The sequence below is a fragment of the Venturia canescens genome, chromosome 1 (assembly GCF_019457755.1).
Source record: "Venturia canescens isolate UGA chromosome 1, ASM1945775v1, whole genome shotgun sequence".
Lineage (NCBI taxonomy): Eukaryota > Metazoa > Arthropoda > Insecta > Hymenoptera > Ichneumonidae > Venturia > Venturia canescens.
Genome location: NC_057421.1, coordinates 10690910 through 10707298, shown reverse-complemented (window position 1 = coordinate 10707298; position 16389 = coordinate 10690910). Strand labels below are relative to the sequence as shown.

The following is a 16389-nucleotide window of genomic DNA, read 5'->3' as shown; positions in this document are numbered from 1 at the left end:
AGTAAAGTTTCGGAATAAATTAGGAATAACTAAAAATAAGCTTGAATGTGGATAGCGAGTGGAAGATATGACGGAAAATCGATTGTTGAAAAGGCTCACGCTTGCCTGGGAATGACAGCTGTTTGCAAGAGATACGTGGCCACGGCTCCACCCTCAAATTCTTCATTCGGCCACGTACTAAGGAAGAGCCTCAAGCTGTTACGTGCGAATGAGTCGAATTATTGCGCTGAGCACGGAATATAACTCGGTGAATTATTGTATCGTTATTTAATAACGTAAAATTTTTATTGTATTTACTTTTAATAGATGTACGATTAAGTTTATGAAAAACTTTGTCTTACCTTAATTTGTACTCGGATTGGGGTGAGTCCTCGGGAGACTTGAAGTTGTTTCCCGTCTGCAACAGCAAAAGAGTTTTGTGTTCAAGCCTTCATGCAATATCGTTTGAATAAGCTAATTATCGTCGGCTCAAATTTACGAGTTAAGATGAATTATCACATGAGTAAAATTGACATGAAAATTCTTGAGCGAAGCTGCATGTAACTAGCTTTTAAGGTATTTTAGAGTTTCAATTTTAGGTTAGAAACTTGATGTAAACTGGAGAGGAATAATACAAAAATCTGTTGAAGTAGATACGAAATGGAGAATGTTCATGGCTTTGCAAATTACGAGAATAAAAAGGCCTGAGTAACGGCAAGAATCAACGTGACGTCATGCATTTTCAATGAGAGCAAAAATGTCTTTAGACCCTGAAGGAAGATCAAGCTATTCGGGGAAGAGTCAAATAGTTTGAAAACATCTGTTATGGGCCTTCACATAATATATCGTCCCTTTAAATCGTTCATCGAGTCAAATGCACCAGCGCATTAATAATTAATTGAGCGTATAGCTCCAGAAACTTTTTCTTGGTCATCGATAGGTACCAGTCTCGCATCCCCCTCCTCCTCTCTCTCTCTTTTCTCTTTTACTCGTACTTCATCGATCGCATTCAAAGCGGCACGTCTCTTCAGTTTTACCAACTCTTGCTTCAATGCCTCGAGGAACTTTACACCCGCGTTGGCTTGAAATGAGAGATGAATTTCGTGTGCATAGAAATGTCACGAATTTGAATAAAATCAATGGAACTTATATTTCAACCGAATATTTATTTATATTTTTATGTTTTGTATTTCACCGCAGGATCACGTAGATTAAATCGTGAAACAAACGCTTCCAATCGAAAAATACCAATAATGTATATAAATACGGTACCGTAGAAGCCGCCTCGGGAATCGAATTGACACCTCTGTGCGAACGTCCAATTGCGGTGTCAGCCAGGATTTCATCCATACCGTCGATGCAAAAAAATGAGCGAGACTAAAAATGAAGGAGAAAGGTTTGTTTCGTTCAATCTTCTGCGTATTCAGACCAATACGACCGTGCACTTGGTGCTTGCGTGCGTGTGTGTGCGTGTCTATTTTTTCGCTCACTTTTCCTTCAGAATTTTTCATTTTCAGGCATCAACGATCCCCGTGTAAATTGGAGTGCTCTTGTGTAACAAAATCATCGTTATTTCGGCGCCTCTATTCGTTCATCATAAAATTCACGATTAATTATTCAAATTTCAACGGTTCGTATGGCCTGACGTTTAACAAAGTGCATCACGTGGCATAATTCATGAAGTTTTACCGATTAATTCGACCACTGGGATCACTTGAAAAAAAGAAAAAAACGGTTTTTGTCATTCGTTATCCGATGCATAATTTCATTAATTTTTAATGCAAAAGTCCATATGGAAACGTCGGTGATTATTTTGAAAATTCTGTTTTCACTGTTTACGACAAATACTTTTCGTTGAGACGTTTCAGCATGACGAGCATTTGTTTTCCCGTATTTTTAGTATTTCGAGATAATATTTTTCGCAATTTTTCGATAAATTAATTAATCGATCATTCAAACTGTTTAGTGACCAGAGAACGGGAAAAAATGGTTCCGCCGTACTGCACGACGTGCCAGGGCGCATTCGGTAACTGATAATCCATATGCGCACACTAAAAATTGAGTGAACTGATAAATCGGGCGTTTTCTGTCACCTCGTTGCACTCGTCCATCGACGTTCGTTATACTCGGAAATCCTTGTCACAATAAAAACACGTTTTATTATTTTCACCATTTCACACAAATTTCACGACGATGAAATCCATCGATCATTCATTTTGCCTCCGAATTATAACTAACTCATGGTACGAGTTTTCAGGATCATCATTTTTGAGGCTTTTTTTTTTATTATTTTTTTATTATCAGGCGGTGTCAAGATTCATTGACCGATTGATCGAAATCCATGAAACGTCAGCCTCCGAATAACGATTGTTTAAATATTTACAGTCCCGACGAGCATGCAGCCTCGAAAATCTTTCGCTGCTTCTTGTACCCACACAGGCGCGTATGGTCCGTGAGAAATGTTCTATCTCGATTTCTTGGGAAGAGTACCCCGAAGACACTAGTGTAGCGCTGTTCCTAGTCGAAAAGCGATGAGTAGAGGGCGAAGTAGGAGGAAAGCAGAGCTCCACGACGTTGGAGGTGGCGGAGAGAGCGAGAGAGAAACGTGGAACAGTGAGGGGGAGGAAAAAAGCTCGGCTCGCCTGAATCGACCGAAATAGTATACATTCGTACGCTCCAGGTCATAACTCACTCAAGCGACAGATAGGAAAACCTCTGCATGTGTTTCCTCTCCATTGTGTGCGTATACTTTCCACGTAGATGTGTTAATATAGGTACAAATGCACGTACACGTCCGTGCACTATTAGTTCGTCACCCGTATACAGCAAATCCCTTTTTCCGATTCAGTCTGGTGCAATTCTTCTTCGATGCAACTGTCAATCACCAGTCACTTTTCATTTGTATATGGATATACTCCGGATGTGATATACACTTTTTGATTGATATATTTATAGAAGCACGTGCAACGTCTTATCATACTCTTCACCTGACGATACGGATTCTATCAAGCATATGCAAATCATTGGGTGTCAGCTTACACGGGAATTCCCTTTATGTAACTTATGAAGACAGTTTCGTTTGCATTCGCATCGGTACTCTGTAGCTGGAAAGTAAAATACATAACTTCGTACGTTATTTGCGTTTATTTATTCAGAAAGATAAACGTGCGAATAAGTCGATCCAGATGTATTGAGATCTTGCTCAAATCCGTGGGATAACAAACAGACGTGGCAGTGCTTTCGGGCGATGCAATCGCGAAAGACATTTTTATTTTTGTTACAGCATGACTGCGCGATCTTCCAATTTTGTTACACTTAAATATCAGCAGTGAATCTCGTTTCATTGGTGATAACAAAATCGATTCTCGTTTGAGAATAACTCGAACTACTGTTGATGGAAGGTTACAGAGTTCAAGAAAATTTGGCATTTTGTTTATTCCTGGTGTCAAATTGTCTGGAATTTTCGAAGGTATACATTTGATCTTGTGGTTGAATGGACGAACTTTTAACCTTTTGGTAACTACTGTTGAAACAGAAATCGACTTATGTGGACGTACAGAGTCGAGGAAAGGTATTGTACTAGTTGAGCAAACACTTGCGGAAACAGAGCATCGGCGGAATAAAGAAAAGACGAGAGGGCAGTGAAGTAGGAGGCATCCCAAAGTAGTTGGAATCTGTGCAGGTCCGGCGAAGCAAACGCGGCGACTAAAAGAGCTTGTTGCGGCCAGCAGCAGTCACAGCATCACACATGTGGAGGTGAAAAACTAGAGAGGGAGAGAGAGAAAACAAGAGAGAGCAAGGAAGCGCACACGGTTTCAGTCTGGCGATTCTAGAACTCGTACGGCTGCACCCACGCGCTTCTCTCACGCCCTTCCTCCTCCTCGTTCTCCAGCTCGCCACATGCCACCGCGGAAGTTGACCTAGCTGCTATTTTCGTCGAATTTTCTAGTTGGATTCAGTCGTTCCTCACGTTTTTTTCCTCTCCTCTCCTATCCTCTTCGAGATGAAATTCGTTGGGTATTTTTTTTTCTTCTTCGAGTGAGATGTCTCTCACACGTGTGAAATAATACGCTCTTCGCTCAAAGCATCTTGAAGAACAAGTCTCCTGAGCTATATATTTTTTTTAAAGGATTATTCTCGTCGGTGTTGAGTTCTTTTTTTTCTCACGAAATATTGCGTTAATTGTGATATTAAAGCTGAACGAAATATATGATCATATTAATTTCTCATAGGTCCACGTTGTTTTGCACTCTACGAAAATAACGATTACCTCAATTATATTTTTGAATTTTGCTATTTTTTGTCTTTTGAATTCTAAGCAGCTTTATGTGGATAACAAAAAGTGATGTAAGTGAGAACCATATTTCATTTTGTTTTCGAGTGTTACTCATCGTGTCAGACTAGCACTTACTCATGAGTGGAAATGTATTGTAAATCACAAATTTTGCCTGTCAGCATAGTAAGTTTTTTTCAGCAATATGGTTGTTTTTTTCAGGCTTGCCCGAGCATACTTTACAATATAAAATTCGAAGTGACTGAAACCATTTTTGCTATGCTTATGTAGAGAAAAAGCTAGACTCTTGAGTCTTTCGAATAAAAGGTAAGTCTTTTTACTGCTATGGTGAATAGAACAGTTTTTATTACTGCTCTTCGAATTAATGATGCAATCCAGGACGTATACACTGTCCCCGAGATACTTTAATCATAGCATTTTCCTCCAGAATTTTCGGCCTCGTTTTCTCCGTATACTCTTCCCATTTATCTTCCCACTCTCTCATCTTAAAAATAGATAAAGTGAGGAATTTTTTTGTGCCTTCGGTCCTCTGGTTGCTTCAGTGAATTATGAAAATGTTGGTACTCCGCATAGTCCAATAAGCTATTCGATCGTTTGGCATGTTGGTGGGAACGATTTTTCGCCTGCTTGTAACCCGACTCTTGAGAGGCCCGTAGCAGGAGCTCCCGGGAAGAGCAAACGAGCGTTAGGGCGATGGAGAGAGAAAACAGAACAGGAAAGTTTCGATCAACCACAGCGGCTAACCAACTGCGGTTTTCACTACATCAGCCTAATCACCGAACGGAAGTATCGACCTACTTGATTGGGTATTATCCGATCCTGAGCTATCGTCCTCCGATATTACACTCCGGCGAATCGTTAGATTGAGTTAAATCTATAGTGGCAGGTGGATCAGGCACACAAATAGGAAAAAGAGCTGAAGTTTGGCCCACGTTTATAAATATAAATAACGACAAAAGGCATCTTCCTGACATCTGAGGATCGGATGACAAGACTCCGAAGCTCGAAAAATTGCAAGCATTTCCTGATTTTGTCCAAGCTCGTTGAATTTCAGGATCACAACGTTGACAAACATTTGAAGAAGTTGAGTGGGTACTTATAAGCGGGAAATAATTTTTGAGCAATACACATCTCGAGCCTGAAATTTATTTACAAGCGACCCGAGAGAGTAGAAAATGACAAAAAGTGAGAGTTACAGGAACTCTACTCCTTTAATTAGCGTCGTATATATGCAAGGTTTTTTGTTTAATTAACACGAGTACCGTAAACCACCCGTTACGAGGGTGGAGCATCTACTAACACATTTATGTTTTGTCTTTTTCACGATCTCCCATTTTACGTTCTGCTTTTTACGCGCTCGCGTTTAAATGAAAATATATATTTATTTCCTTTTGCGCTTGTGGGGCCCTTCCGTTCGATGCTGTTCGTAATGTGTACTATTTTTGTTTTCCTTAATGTTTGGCCCTTTTCGCTGCAAGATATTCCGAATTTGGAGTTGAAAACGTAAATCTTCTTAAAAAGCTTTGCTGATTCATGTAATTTTTTGTGGATTCGTTTCGTTTGGATAAAAACTGATCCAACGTACGTTGTATAACCATTTGAATTAGGAACCGAAATATGACGTCAAAAAAGTAAATTAAAGAACCTCCACGTAGTTGCAAATTCGAATGGGAAATTCATCGATAAAATGACATAATAAAATCATCAATTCCATTCAATTTTCATGTAGCTCGCATTTCGAGTTTTACTGACAAATTTCTGATCTTTTGTACCTCGATAAACAGTACCAGAGATTTGGAAAGTGAACAAAACCCTCCAAAGATAGGAGACTGACATTTCGACCTTTTTTTCACAGTGCAGATGGACAAGTTTACACAGCTTCGGTTTCTCATGCTTTACAGTTATCTCCAGGCAACGAGAGCTACGTAGCTTGAGAGTAGGACGAGTGAGAGTGTCATCTGACCCTGAAGGGTCAACGTGATCATGGCTTCATGCACATCCTCACATGCACGGGCCTGCTTAGTATATTCATGAAGGTTCAACGTCGCGTCCAATGCACATACGCGCATACCAAAAAGTCTCTGTATAGATAACACGAAGCCCGTGAGCAAGGGATGGCGGGAGGAAGGGTCATGACACATGATATGTCCACGTAGCTGAGTTCGGAAGGGTTGAATCGCGAATGACCTTTTCGCCAACACCAGAGATCATGAAAGCACACGAACACGACTTTCACCGCAGTGAAGTTTCTCATAAATATCTCGTTCGTTCTGTGAGTGCCTAAATAATCTTTACCGACTCGTCTGCGATTAAAATATTAACAAGCGAAGAATCATTGGATGGCTGAAGGATTCGATTGTCCTCGGACTGATTGATGTAAGTGCACATTCTTGTTATGCGATTAGTCGCAGAAAAAAATCGGTGACAGTTATTCGGTGAGGGAATAAATCCACAAAAATGCGATATTGAGCGACTGGATGGCGGTGTGACCCCATCTCAAATCGACTGATGTGAGCCGATTTAGTTGGTTATAGTTGAGATCTTCGACAGAATGTGGATAATGGAGGTCTTCCAATTGTGGGAACGAACGTCTTTGCCATGTCCGAATTTTTCGGTTTAATATTTTCGGGCACTACATTTTTCAAGATCTGTGTAAATGGCTATTGAAGTTGCCGATAACGGTTGCAGAATCAGATTGACGAATTTCGGATCAGACAGTTTTACAAGTAGAGCGGTCGATTTTGAACTTTATTAGCTTAGTTTTGTATTGGCTCGCTTGGCTCTAGCTTCGTTGTTGTTTCTGGTATAAAATTCTTCCATTTTTTGTATTAAGGAAGTTCATCTGGTACCGAGTTAGTTAAAAGAAACATCATTGCGATTAAGGGCGTCGGTCCAGTGAGTTTGGCAAAGCCGCGACCTCGTAACCTGTACTGTCTACACAGCGGTTATTGACAGAATTTTTCACATGCGTTCATGTCATAATGAGTTGTCAAACTTTTGGCAGAATTAAAACATGGCAGAAATGTCGAAAAAAAAAACAACTTTTTGTTAATTACATCAATATTTTCTCATCCATCCTTTATATTTTATTGGAAGTCCCTAGTGTCAGTTGCGTCGATCGGAAAACGTAGTCTCCGGTTTCAAAAAGCGCGGGGTTGCAACGTTGCCATCGAGAAAGTAACATATGGGTTAACCTCCCAATAATCACCATTTTTCGTGAAAAAAATCATTAATTGCGAACTTTATAAGTATTGAACGGATTTTACGAAGCTGTGAAACATATTTTTCGGATATATTTTTCTATCGCTTATGGAAATTTCTGCAAGAACTGTTTGTCAATTGCTGAAAATTTAATATATAAAAACGGGAAAACCACTGAAACCCGTAAGAGACCGTGTTAATTTGAAGAATCCATTTTCATTTTTTTCTCACGAACAAAGTATCCTCGAGTCTTAAAATTTTGACAGATCATTTTTTTATCATTCATTACTGTAGCCCAATTTTTTAATCGAAATATGTTTGTTAATTCCATTATTAGATGAACTTCCTAAATAATCTATGAAATAATAATGAACTAATATTTCTTTGAAATACATTATTCTGTGCAGAGTTAACTCTGGTGTAGGTACAAAATGTCGTGGCTCCTTTTGGTCGAAGGCTCATTAAATCCTGGGAATTGCGTGCCTGCGCTTATCTTTTCGAGACCCTTCAGCTTCCACAGTTTTCAATTATCACTAAACGAGCGCAACAGTCCCGCTACCCCCTTCATAACTTGCGCGACTGTTGGAGAACCTTGCGCGTTTCGCCGGTTATGATAAGGAGTCGCGGGCTCGACGCACAGAGAGTCCAAGAGGCTCGGGGGAGAGCGAATCGCGAAGACGTGCGACTTTGATTAATCGAACCTCTTACTGCCCGCGCTCTCTTTTCACGCAACATTCTGGTGAAAGATGCTTTCGATAGTCGGGTTGAGCCAGCAGGCAATGAAGAACAATTTTTCGTGAATAATTTCCTGCATTTTCATAATCTTCAGAATCCTTAAAATAGTTTGGCCGTTCTATGACTAGTCAAGTTTGCAGCTACTTTATGTTGATTTATTTTAAGTCTAAATTATTAATAAAATTAACAAACACTTACATTGAGAATATTTTTATCGCAAGAATGTAATAAAATGCTCTAAAAATATCATAAACGATAAAATTTATACTTCAACTTGACTAGATAATAATTGAGTCCGACACTTCAAATACACATAATCTAGGGAACATTTTTATTGCGCGAAAGAAAGTTTATATCGGTGTAATGGCACCGAGAAAAGGGAATGGTAAATTCATTAAAAAAAGCGAAGCTACTAGACGAATGAAAGCACGTGAGTCAGTCTCAAAAATAAATTTGATAAAATTTTCGCGATTCCCGAATTTGCCTGAAGTTCAATCAGCTGTTACCAGCAGTCCAACGTAATAACTGACATCCGCTTTCGACGCGTCAAAAAACTCTAGTTTTTTCATGTTTTCTTTCTTAAAAGTCCCGTAAGGTAATGTTTCTTTTAACCGAACGAAATCTGTGATAAATTTTTTTCACGATATAAACTTTTCCGAAGCTCGAACACCGTACAATTTTTTCACAATAAATATTATTGTGAGTTCTCTCATAGGGTACCGTGTTAAAACTCAAAATTGTAAATGTAATAATTAAAAACTATATATGCCCCGTAAGAGGCCCCGAAACTGTGCTTATCGTCATCAGGGGACCTTAAACTATCATTTACCGCAAAAGAAGTGGATCTTCACCGTACTTTATTGAACGGCCCAACTACTTCAAACAAAATCGACCGAATTTTAAAAAAGTCAATGAGATACTCGCATTAATGGGAATCTCACTATAAATTTATCCTTGAATAAATTGTTATAAATCTTGCACAATTATGGACAAGATCGTCTAAGATCGACGATGATTTTAGAACCTTTTCTGCTTCCTTAAAATAGGCAAATTGCCGAAATTCATACCAAGGTAGTAAAATTACGGGGACCGAAAAATCACTGACCAAAATAAGCGTACATTTGGTTCATCAACCGTTGGCTCGGCTGTTCTCGATGGTGGGTTAGTAGCAGAGCAGAAAATACTCGTAGGAACGGAAAAATTTTCCTTATTCCAGATCGCTTTAGAATGCGGTGTTGAAATATTGATCTCCGAGCGTATCCATTTAAGATGAACGTGCGCCATCGTCCCACATCCCCTGAAGCATTCTATGCAATTATCGGTTTTTTCCATCGTGTTACGAGCTTTCGATACGCAGGAGAAAATAATGTGAAGAAAAGGGCAGTTATTATTGCAAGTAAAGATCAAGAGGCCGCTGATGCGAGATTGCACTGCGTTATACGATTGGGATCCGCAGGATTTTAACGGTCCCCGATGTTGTAATACGAACACGTAAAAACTGGCGATGCAGCAGAGCTTCGGCAGAAGGTGGACGATCGAAACGCCTAACCCTGGCCGGGCTCCCTGGTCTGTCCGTTGACTCACCGGCGAGCCTTGCATGTCGTCGGCTTTCCCACTGTATGGTGTGCAAAAGGGCTCGGCACCTCTTGTTAGGTCGCAAGAAGCCTTGTTCTCTCTTCCTCTCTCTTTCTTCCTCCAGAGCCTTGGTCTCCTTTCGTAGGTGGACGTTAGCTGCAGGTGGCGCGCCGTATTTATAGCCGAGCCGTGACTCCTCTTCCTCTTCCGTTTCCTCTTCCTCTTCCGTTTGCCGCTCTTCGGTGCACGCGGGGGGAGCTTCTACGTTTCTTCAGCAGCACTACGAAGTGTTACGAAGGGTTGAGAGTTAGACCTCCTGCCGAGCCTTTTCTTTCCAAAGATCCTGCTTTAACCTCGACGCCTCCCTGCCCCCTGACCCCCCAGTCAAGTCGCTTGGTCGCTTCCGGCATTGGGAAGTCTACGAACCCAGAAAACATTCGAGCGCAGCAAGTTAGAAGAGTCTGAAAAGAACGCCGACCTTCCCTACTTTATACACTGTACTGGAACTGTCTCGCAAACTTTAGTTTTCCCTCCTCTCGTATATACTCACGCATACAGTGCTCGTCATCTCTATTGTTGGATACGAAAAACTTCAGGGCTCAGGTTCAACCCATTCTGACTCTGCTGGCTAACCGATAAACGATGAATAAAATTTTCCTTGTGCGGAGTCCCACAGAGTTGTATTTAGAAAAATCAATATCAATGTCCCAAATGTATGCCCGTAAATTCGAAGGGTTTCCCGACTGGTGGTCAAAGTGCATGCATTTTTTTTCAATTTGTAATCAAGGCGAGTTTTCAAATAGTAGGAATCATTTCGATTATCTACATTTATAGATCAGAGACATTTTTCACTTAGGGGACAATCGAAGGTGGCTTGAAGATCCAAGTTCTGCATGCAAAATGCAGTAGTGCCTACGACTGTAAGGATTACTAATAAAATAGAAAGCTAAAAACTTAAAAATAAAAATTATGTTCAAAAAGCTGGCGATGATTCCATCGCACGTTTTATAAAAGTTGAGAATCAGAAGGTGAACACAGTGAGAAAGAAAAATCGAGGGTATTCAGCTGCTTCGGGTTTTTATTTGAGAACCTCACACATTTCAGACTACACCAGGCTATTTTTGGTCCCGTAGAAATTCTCATTTCTCACGAGATAAAATCTCTTCAAGAGAGTTCAGTGTGCGTAGGTTCGCGCTCTACTGTGGGTGATCATATCTAATTCTCGTTAGGTGGAGAATAAGCTTGTAACAGTCAACAATCCTGGCTGGGAAAACTGTGGCTTTTCTTGCACGAAATGTACTTTACGATAAGATTTGCGATGTGGTAATCTGACAAACTGTGAACACTTCGTTGACGCATTATCGTATCGGGCTCAGTCGTTTGGCAGCTTAAGAAAACGACATTCTTCGCAATGAACTACGATTTGCTCTCAGTCGAGTAGCTCGAAATGATTTCAACTATTATTTCCTCATTTAACTTTAACGTTTGATATCATATGCTCACTTTTGTATTCAACCAACGTTAATAGGACAAAGAATCCCTGAAAGAAAAGCCCGCTAAATAGAATTGCGTGACAAAAATAAACGTCGAAGTTTGAAAAATGTTAATGCGACGATGGTAAAAATACGTGACGAGCCAAAACTTTCGTTTTAATCTTTATTCTCTTCTGCTTTATTTTCTCACCTTGGTAAGAACAGTCCAAAAAATGTGAATGTAAAAAAAAGCGGTGATGAGATCCAAAGATGAATAATCACCCAGCAATACCGTTTAATGCTTTCAAAGAAAGAGATTGCACGTCCTCGACCGTCTAAGGAACGATTATTAATACTTGTTAGTTCATCGATTGAACGGGAACGCCATGTTGGTGATTGTGCTAAGAACATTGACCAATTTGCCCTGTCTATTTTCTAGTTTGTTAGGTCGCTCGAGTATACATGCTTTACGACTACGCAGGTCGTATGTTAGATGATACAGCAATTGTATAGGGAGACGGGGAGGTACGCCTGAGCGATCGACCGATCATTTTGACAGGGTGTTCCCCAAAGGGTTGCAATGATCGATGATTCGTGGGTGGATGGTGATAATAGTGTAGCCTATTGAATTGCACACGAGTACGTACGATAGGTGGCTCGAAAGCTCGACTAATGCAAAACGGAGATAGCCCGGAGTTGCTCGACATCGTTCTCGGCGGCCAGCTTGCTCCGAGCGGATATCTCTGGTGGGGAAGGAGATGTATCTTCCTCATATCCTCCCCCTGTATGTTGAATGTATGTTGCACTATGTATCGGTCCGATTACGAAGCTCGGCGATACGTAATCGAAATTAAATCGGCTCTTCATCACAATAGCCGCTTATTCGTGTGAAAAATTTCGGTGTGCTATCATCAGACGCGCGCATGTATCTCTGGACATTGGTCCGTCTAATTTATTTGGAAATCGCCGGGAGCGATCGAATTTCAATGTCGTCAATAGCAATTAATGTGGAAGAGACCGGGGCTAGTTGACCAACGGGGCAAGTTGACTAATGAACAATAACATCCAAACTAGGGAATATAAATATACGCCCGGTGGTTGATATGTTTGTTCATTGTGACCTCGTTCTCATTCATGTGTCTCAACAAGTCGGAGCGGCACGTTGTTTACAAACAATGAAGAATTTTCATGAATCCAGGTAGAAAACCAAATTTTTTTTGTCAACCTCATCTGTCTCCTGCTGCCTCAATTTTTTCCAATTGTTGCAATAATCTTCTACATTAAAGTTCATACTATCATTGTGCACGGTATTTTTTCTCAATTATCGTTATAATTTGCAATGGTGGAACTTTTTGCTGCTCAAAAAACAGTGTAGCGAAAGTAGGTCGAGTTGGTATGGGGTTGGTTGACACATGTTTCGACGCAAGGTGTGCCGGTCAAAGCATAACATTCTGTGTGTAGAAACTGCAATTTTGATTGTGATGACGAGGATGAGGATCAAATATTTGTTTTTTCTCCCATTTATTGACAAAAATTATCTTTGCGTTGACTTATGTCAACATTTTGTATTCATTGTTTAAATCATCAAATAAACAATATTAATGGTACCATGGTCAACTCGCCTCAATGCTTGTGTCAACTTGCCCCGACCGTGGGGCCGATTAACACAAAAACGGTTCGTCAGAAAAGCGATTCAATAACTCATTTCGTTTGACGTTAAAAAATTAAAATTTGTATCCGAGATAGAGAAAGTTTGCTTCTAGTCAAAACAACTATTCGGGTTTAGTCTTCAGTTCCTTGTTTACAGACAATAGTTTGAAAAATTGGCCAACCAGCCCCGGTCTCCCTTACGTCATTATTTTATCCACATTTCATAATGTGAATCGAAAAAAATCATTTCGAGCAAGTGTTCTCAGGCACTTACATACACAACTGCATGGGACTAAGAAATTTTCCGATGGAAAATAGACATTCCACGATTTTTCTGTCGCTCGCAGCATATACTCTTTTAGCTGATCTTCGCATCGATGAATGATGAGGTCTTGCATGATGTTGGAATTCCAGAGAGTAAAGTTCGTTCACAGTTCGAAGCGGTGCAATGATCGTCAACTGTTTCCAACTGTTCCGTAACGATTGTTGCGGCTCTGATGTCTGGGTAGCCTCGAGAGCTTTTAATGCAGTACTTTGCGAGAGCCACTTGGCGAAATTGCATATCACGAGAGGTCTTGTGGAGCGAAAAAATTGGTATGTGTTGCAAGAGCGTTTGAACGAGAAGGTGAAGAAAAGTGGGGTCATGAGAGCGGAGATGATAAGGATAAGAGAAGAAAGACTGTAAGGGAATAAAGCGGTGAAAAGAAAAGAAGATTCTCGTGTGCATGTGTATATCTAAAATATGGGTAAGTTGACGCCGAGTGTGCGGCGCGAGGCTCGGGGCTAGGGGGTAAGAGAGGCAGAAACTCGAGTGGAAAAGCAACAGGTGTCTCGACACGAAGCTAGTCAGGGTAACTCCTCGCGACTCGTCTCACTCTCTCTCTCTCTCTCTTCCTCTGTCTCTCTCGGTCCCTCTGCTTTATCCACCAGCCCCTTTCCCGTCTAAATACCAACCCCTCGTTCCTTCGCCCAGTGTTTCCGCCAACGCTTGGTGTGGGTCGTCTCTTGAAGCCTTTCTCTATCTCTTTTTCTCCCTTTCGCTGCTCCATCCCTTCATAGATCTCAGCGAGATAGCAAAAATGTTTAATGGGGTGAACCCACCGGAAAATACCACAAGCTTTCCTCGGTTCATGCGGGGTACGGGGCCTCTTTCTTGTAAACTCAGCTGACCTGAGAACATCGTTTCTCTCGATCAGTTTGACATTAACGAACATCAGAACGAATTAGGAAACGATGAAATCGTGGCTCTATTATCGATTCAACACACCCTCACTCAACCTTCCTTTTTCACTTGCCCATTTTACCTGTCGTGATAATGGAAGGAAACCCTTGATAATTGCGGTTATTGCTTATTTGTTTTCTGCGTCCCAAACCTACTACATGTATGATGAAGAACATCCATTTTTTTCATTTTTATTTTCAGAGCATCTCCTTCAATCGTAGAGTTTAATGGCTCAATGATAGCGGCGAGAGTTACCTTGCCACGAGAGCCGAAATGCTGTTCTGCCGAGTCTTCCAATAAACCTCTAAATATCAAATTTCATGTTGATCACTAATTCTTTCAAATGCCTCCTTTAGCAACATGGCAAGAGAAAAAAAATAAATTTTACACAAAAATGATGCACCGTAGTCACGAATATCCTCATGAAACTGACTCGGATCGTTTCCAACTCTCCCACGGGAAGGGCATCGAGTCTTTTCACAGCGACAATCGAATATATTTTTGTAACTGCACATTGAAAGGGCGGCGGATGAACTGGCATTGAAAAGCAGATACAGAATGATTACAGAGGACTCGCGCATAGTAGACGCGCGAGCTCAGAGCTCCCACGGTATTTCTGTAAAGTTTCGGTCCCGAGACGTCCTCGATCGTCCCGTTCTCAACGTGTCTTACTTAGGAAACTGAAATCCCTCTATCGTAGAGAAACGACGGAACGCGGATGGAGAGTGGGGGCTGAACGGGAGAATTCTACCGTCTAGCGGAATTCAGACTGCAGGGTGAAGTCGAGAGGCTCTCTAAGACTATAGCCGACGTGCCATGGCTGGCAAGGTGATCGTGTGAATGGAATTTCACACTCGAATACGAGGTCGAGACCGACATTTCCGAACTAAAGCAGGACATTCCGTAAGCGGACTGGAGCCTCTTCGGGTATACTTCGTATTCTCTGGGCTCGTGGAGATGAAACCGAAAGGGCAGAAACCGCGAAACTTGCTACGTAAAGTAACCGGAAATACGACCTTTTCTGCACGAGCAGTCGACATAGATATCTGTGCAAAGTTCGATTCTTACACGAGGTGAGGAATATCAAGAGTCTCCCCGGAGCAACGTTTTCGATATAGGTACGTGTATAAGAACAATTCTGAGATGCTTCCAACTTGGTGTTGGTTCCTGAGAACAAGCTTTCGGACAGGGGCTCCAGTAAAACAGCCAGAGCAGTTTTCCGTTGGTGTGAAAAGTGCAGAGAACGATGGAAAAAAATCCAATGCATATGTATATCGGCACATAAATATATCCACTAGATAATGCCGGAGAAAAAAGATGGAGAGACGAAAAGAGAGGAGTAGGGCGAAAGGAGAAGAGAAACGTCGGTTTGAGTCCTTTCTGAGGACCCACGTGGTGAGAGCCTTTCGATGTTGGCCGTGTTGCTAAAGTACGAAACGGAAGCTTCAAACTTTTTATCTTTTTTGGCAACGGGAGGATTCACGAAGAGGGCGAAAAATGCCTGAGAAAGGGGGGGGGGGGGAATTATCCCTGCGGGATAAGGATTTTCCATGCAAGGATGCGAGTTAGAAAAACGGTATTCGGTTTAATATTTTTTAAACTCGCTCTTTTGATTCTTTTTCCGGCTAATTTTTTCATCTACATTTTCTTTCCCTTCCTGTCGAAGACTCGAACGTTCTCGCGCCGCTCACGTCACTAAATCGATCAAGCACATTAATAAACGAGCCTCAGCAACGCTTAGTGTATCATTAAAATTTAATAAAATTAAAAAATATTATCGTCAAGTTTATGGGCCAAGTTTCCTAACGTTTTTCTTTCGCTGAACTTCTCTCCGTACAATCTTGTGTATCTCATAAAATTTCTATGCTGTAGTAAAATTGGTACTCGATTGGATGACAGCGTCGATTTAATTTGATCCCAAAATCTGAATTCACTTGCGGCTCCCCTAGTGGTGTCTTGGCGAGGTAATGACACCGACTGATTGCCAAAGTTCTTTCTTTTCCAGACGTTTATGGAGGTCACTTCGAGTGGTTGGGTTATCGATTTTCTTTTTAGGAAACTCGGAGATAACCGTGTTGGTATTCAATAATTGAATTTAATTTGTGGGAGCTGAAGTTTTAACTTCAGGTTTTCTGTTCAACTCGATTTGCAATTCAGCAAATTATCCACCTATTATATCCCGACCTGTAATGACAGTCGGAAATAGTTTATTGGACGTGTAAAGTTGGAAAATAATGCCTTGGGATAAATTTAACGATAAT

At 41.0% G+C, this 16389-nt stretch overlaps 1 protein-coding gene across 1 annotated transcript in view; it reads right to left on the bottom strand.

Moving 5' to 3' along the window:
• Scgdelta (sarcoglycan delta) overlaps nt 1–16389 on the bottom strand; it is a 140554-nt gene that overhangs the window by 48412 nt on the left and 75753 nt on the right. The window contains exon 3 of the mRNA XM_043415913.1: nt 342–397. Within this exon, the coding sequence (XP_043271848.1) occupies nt 342–397 (56 nt within the window). The remainder of the gene's footprint in view (nt 1–341; nt 398–16389) is intronic.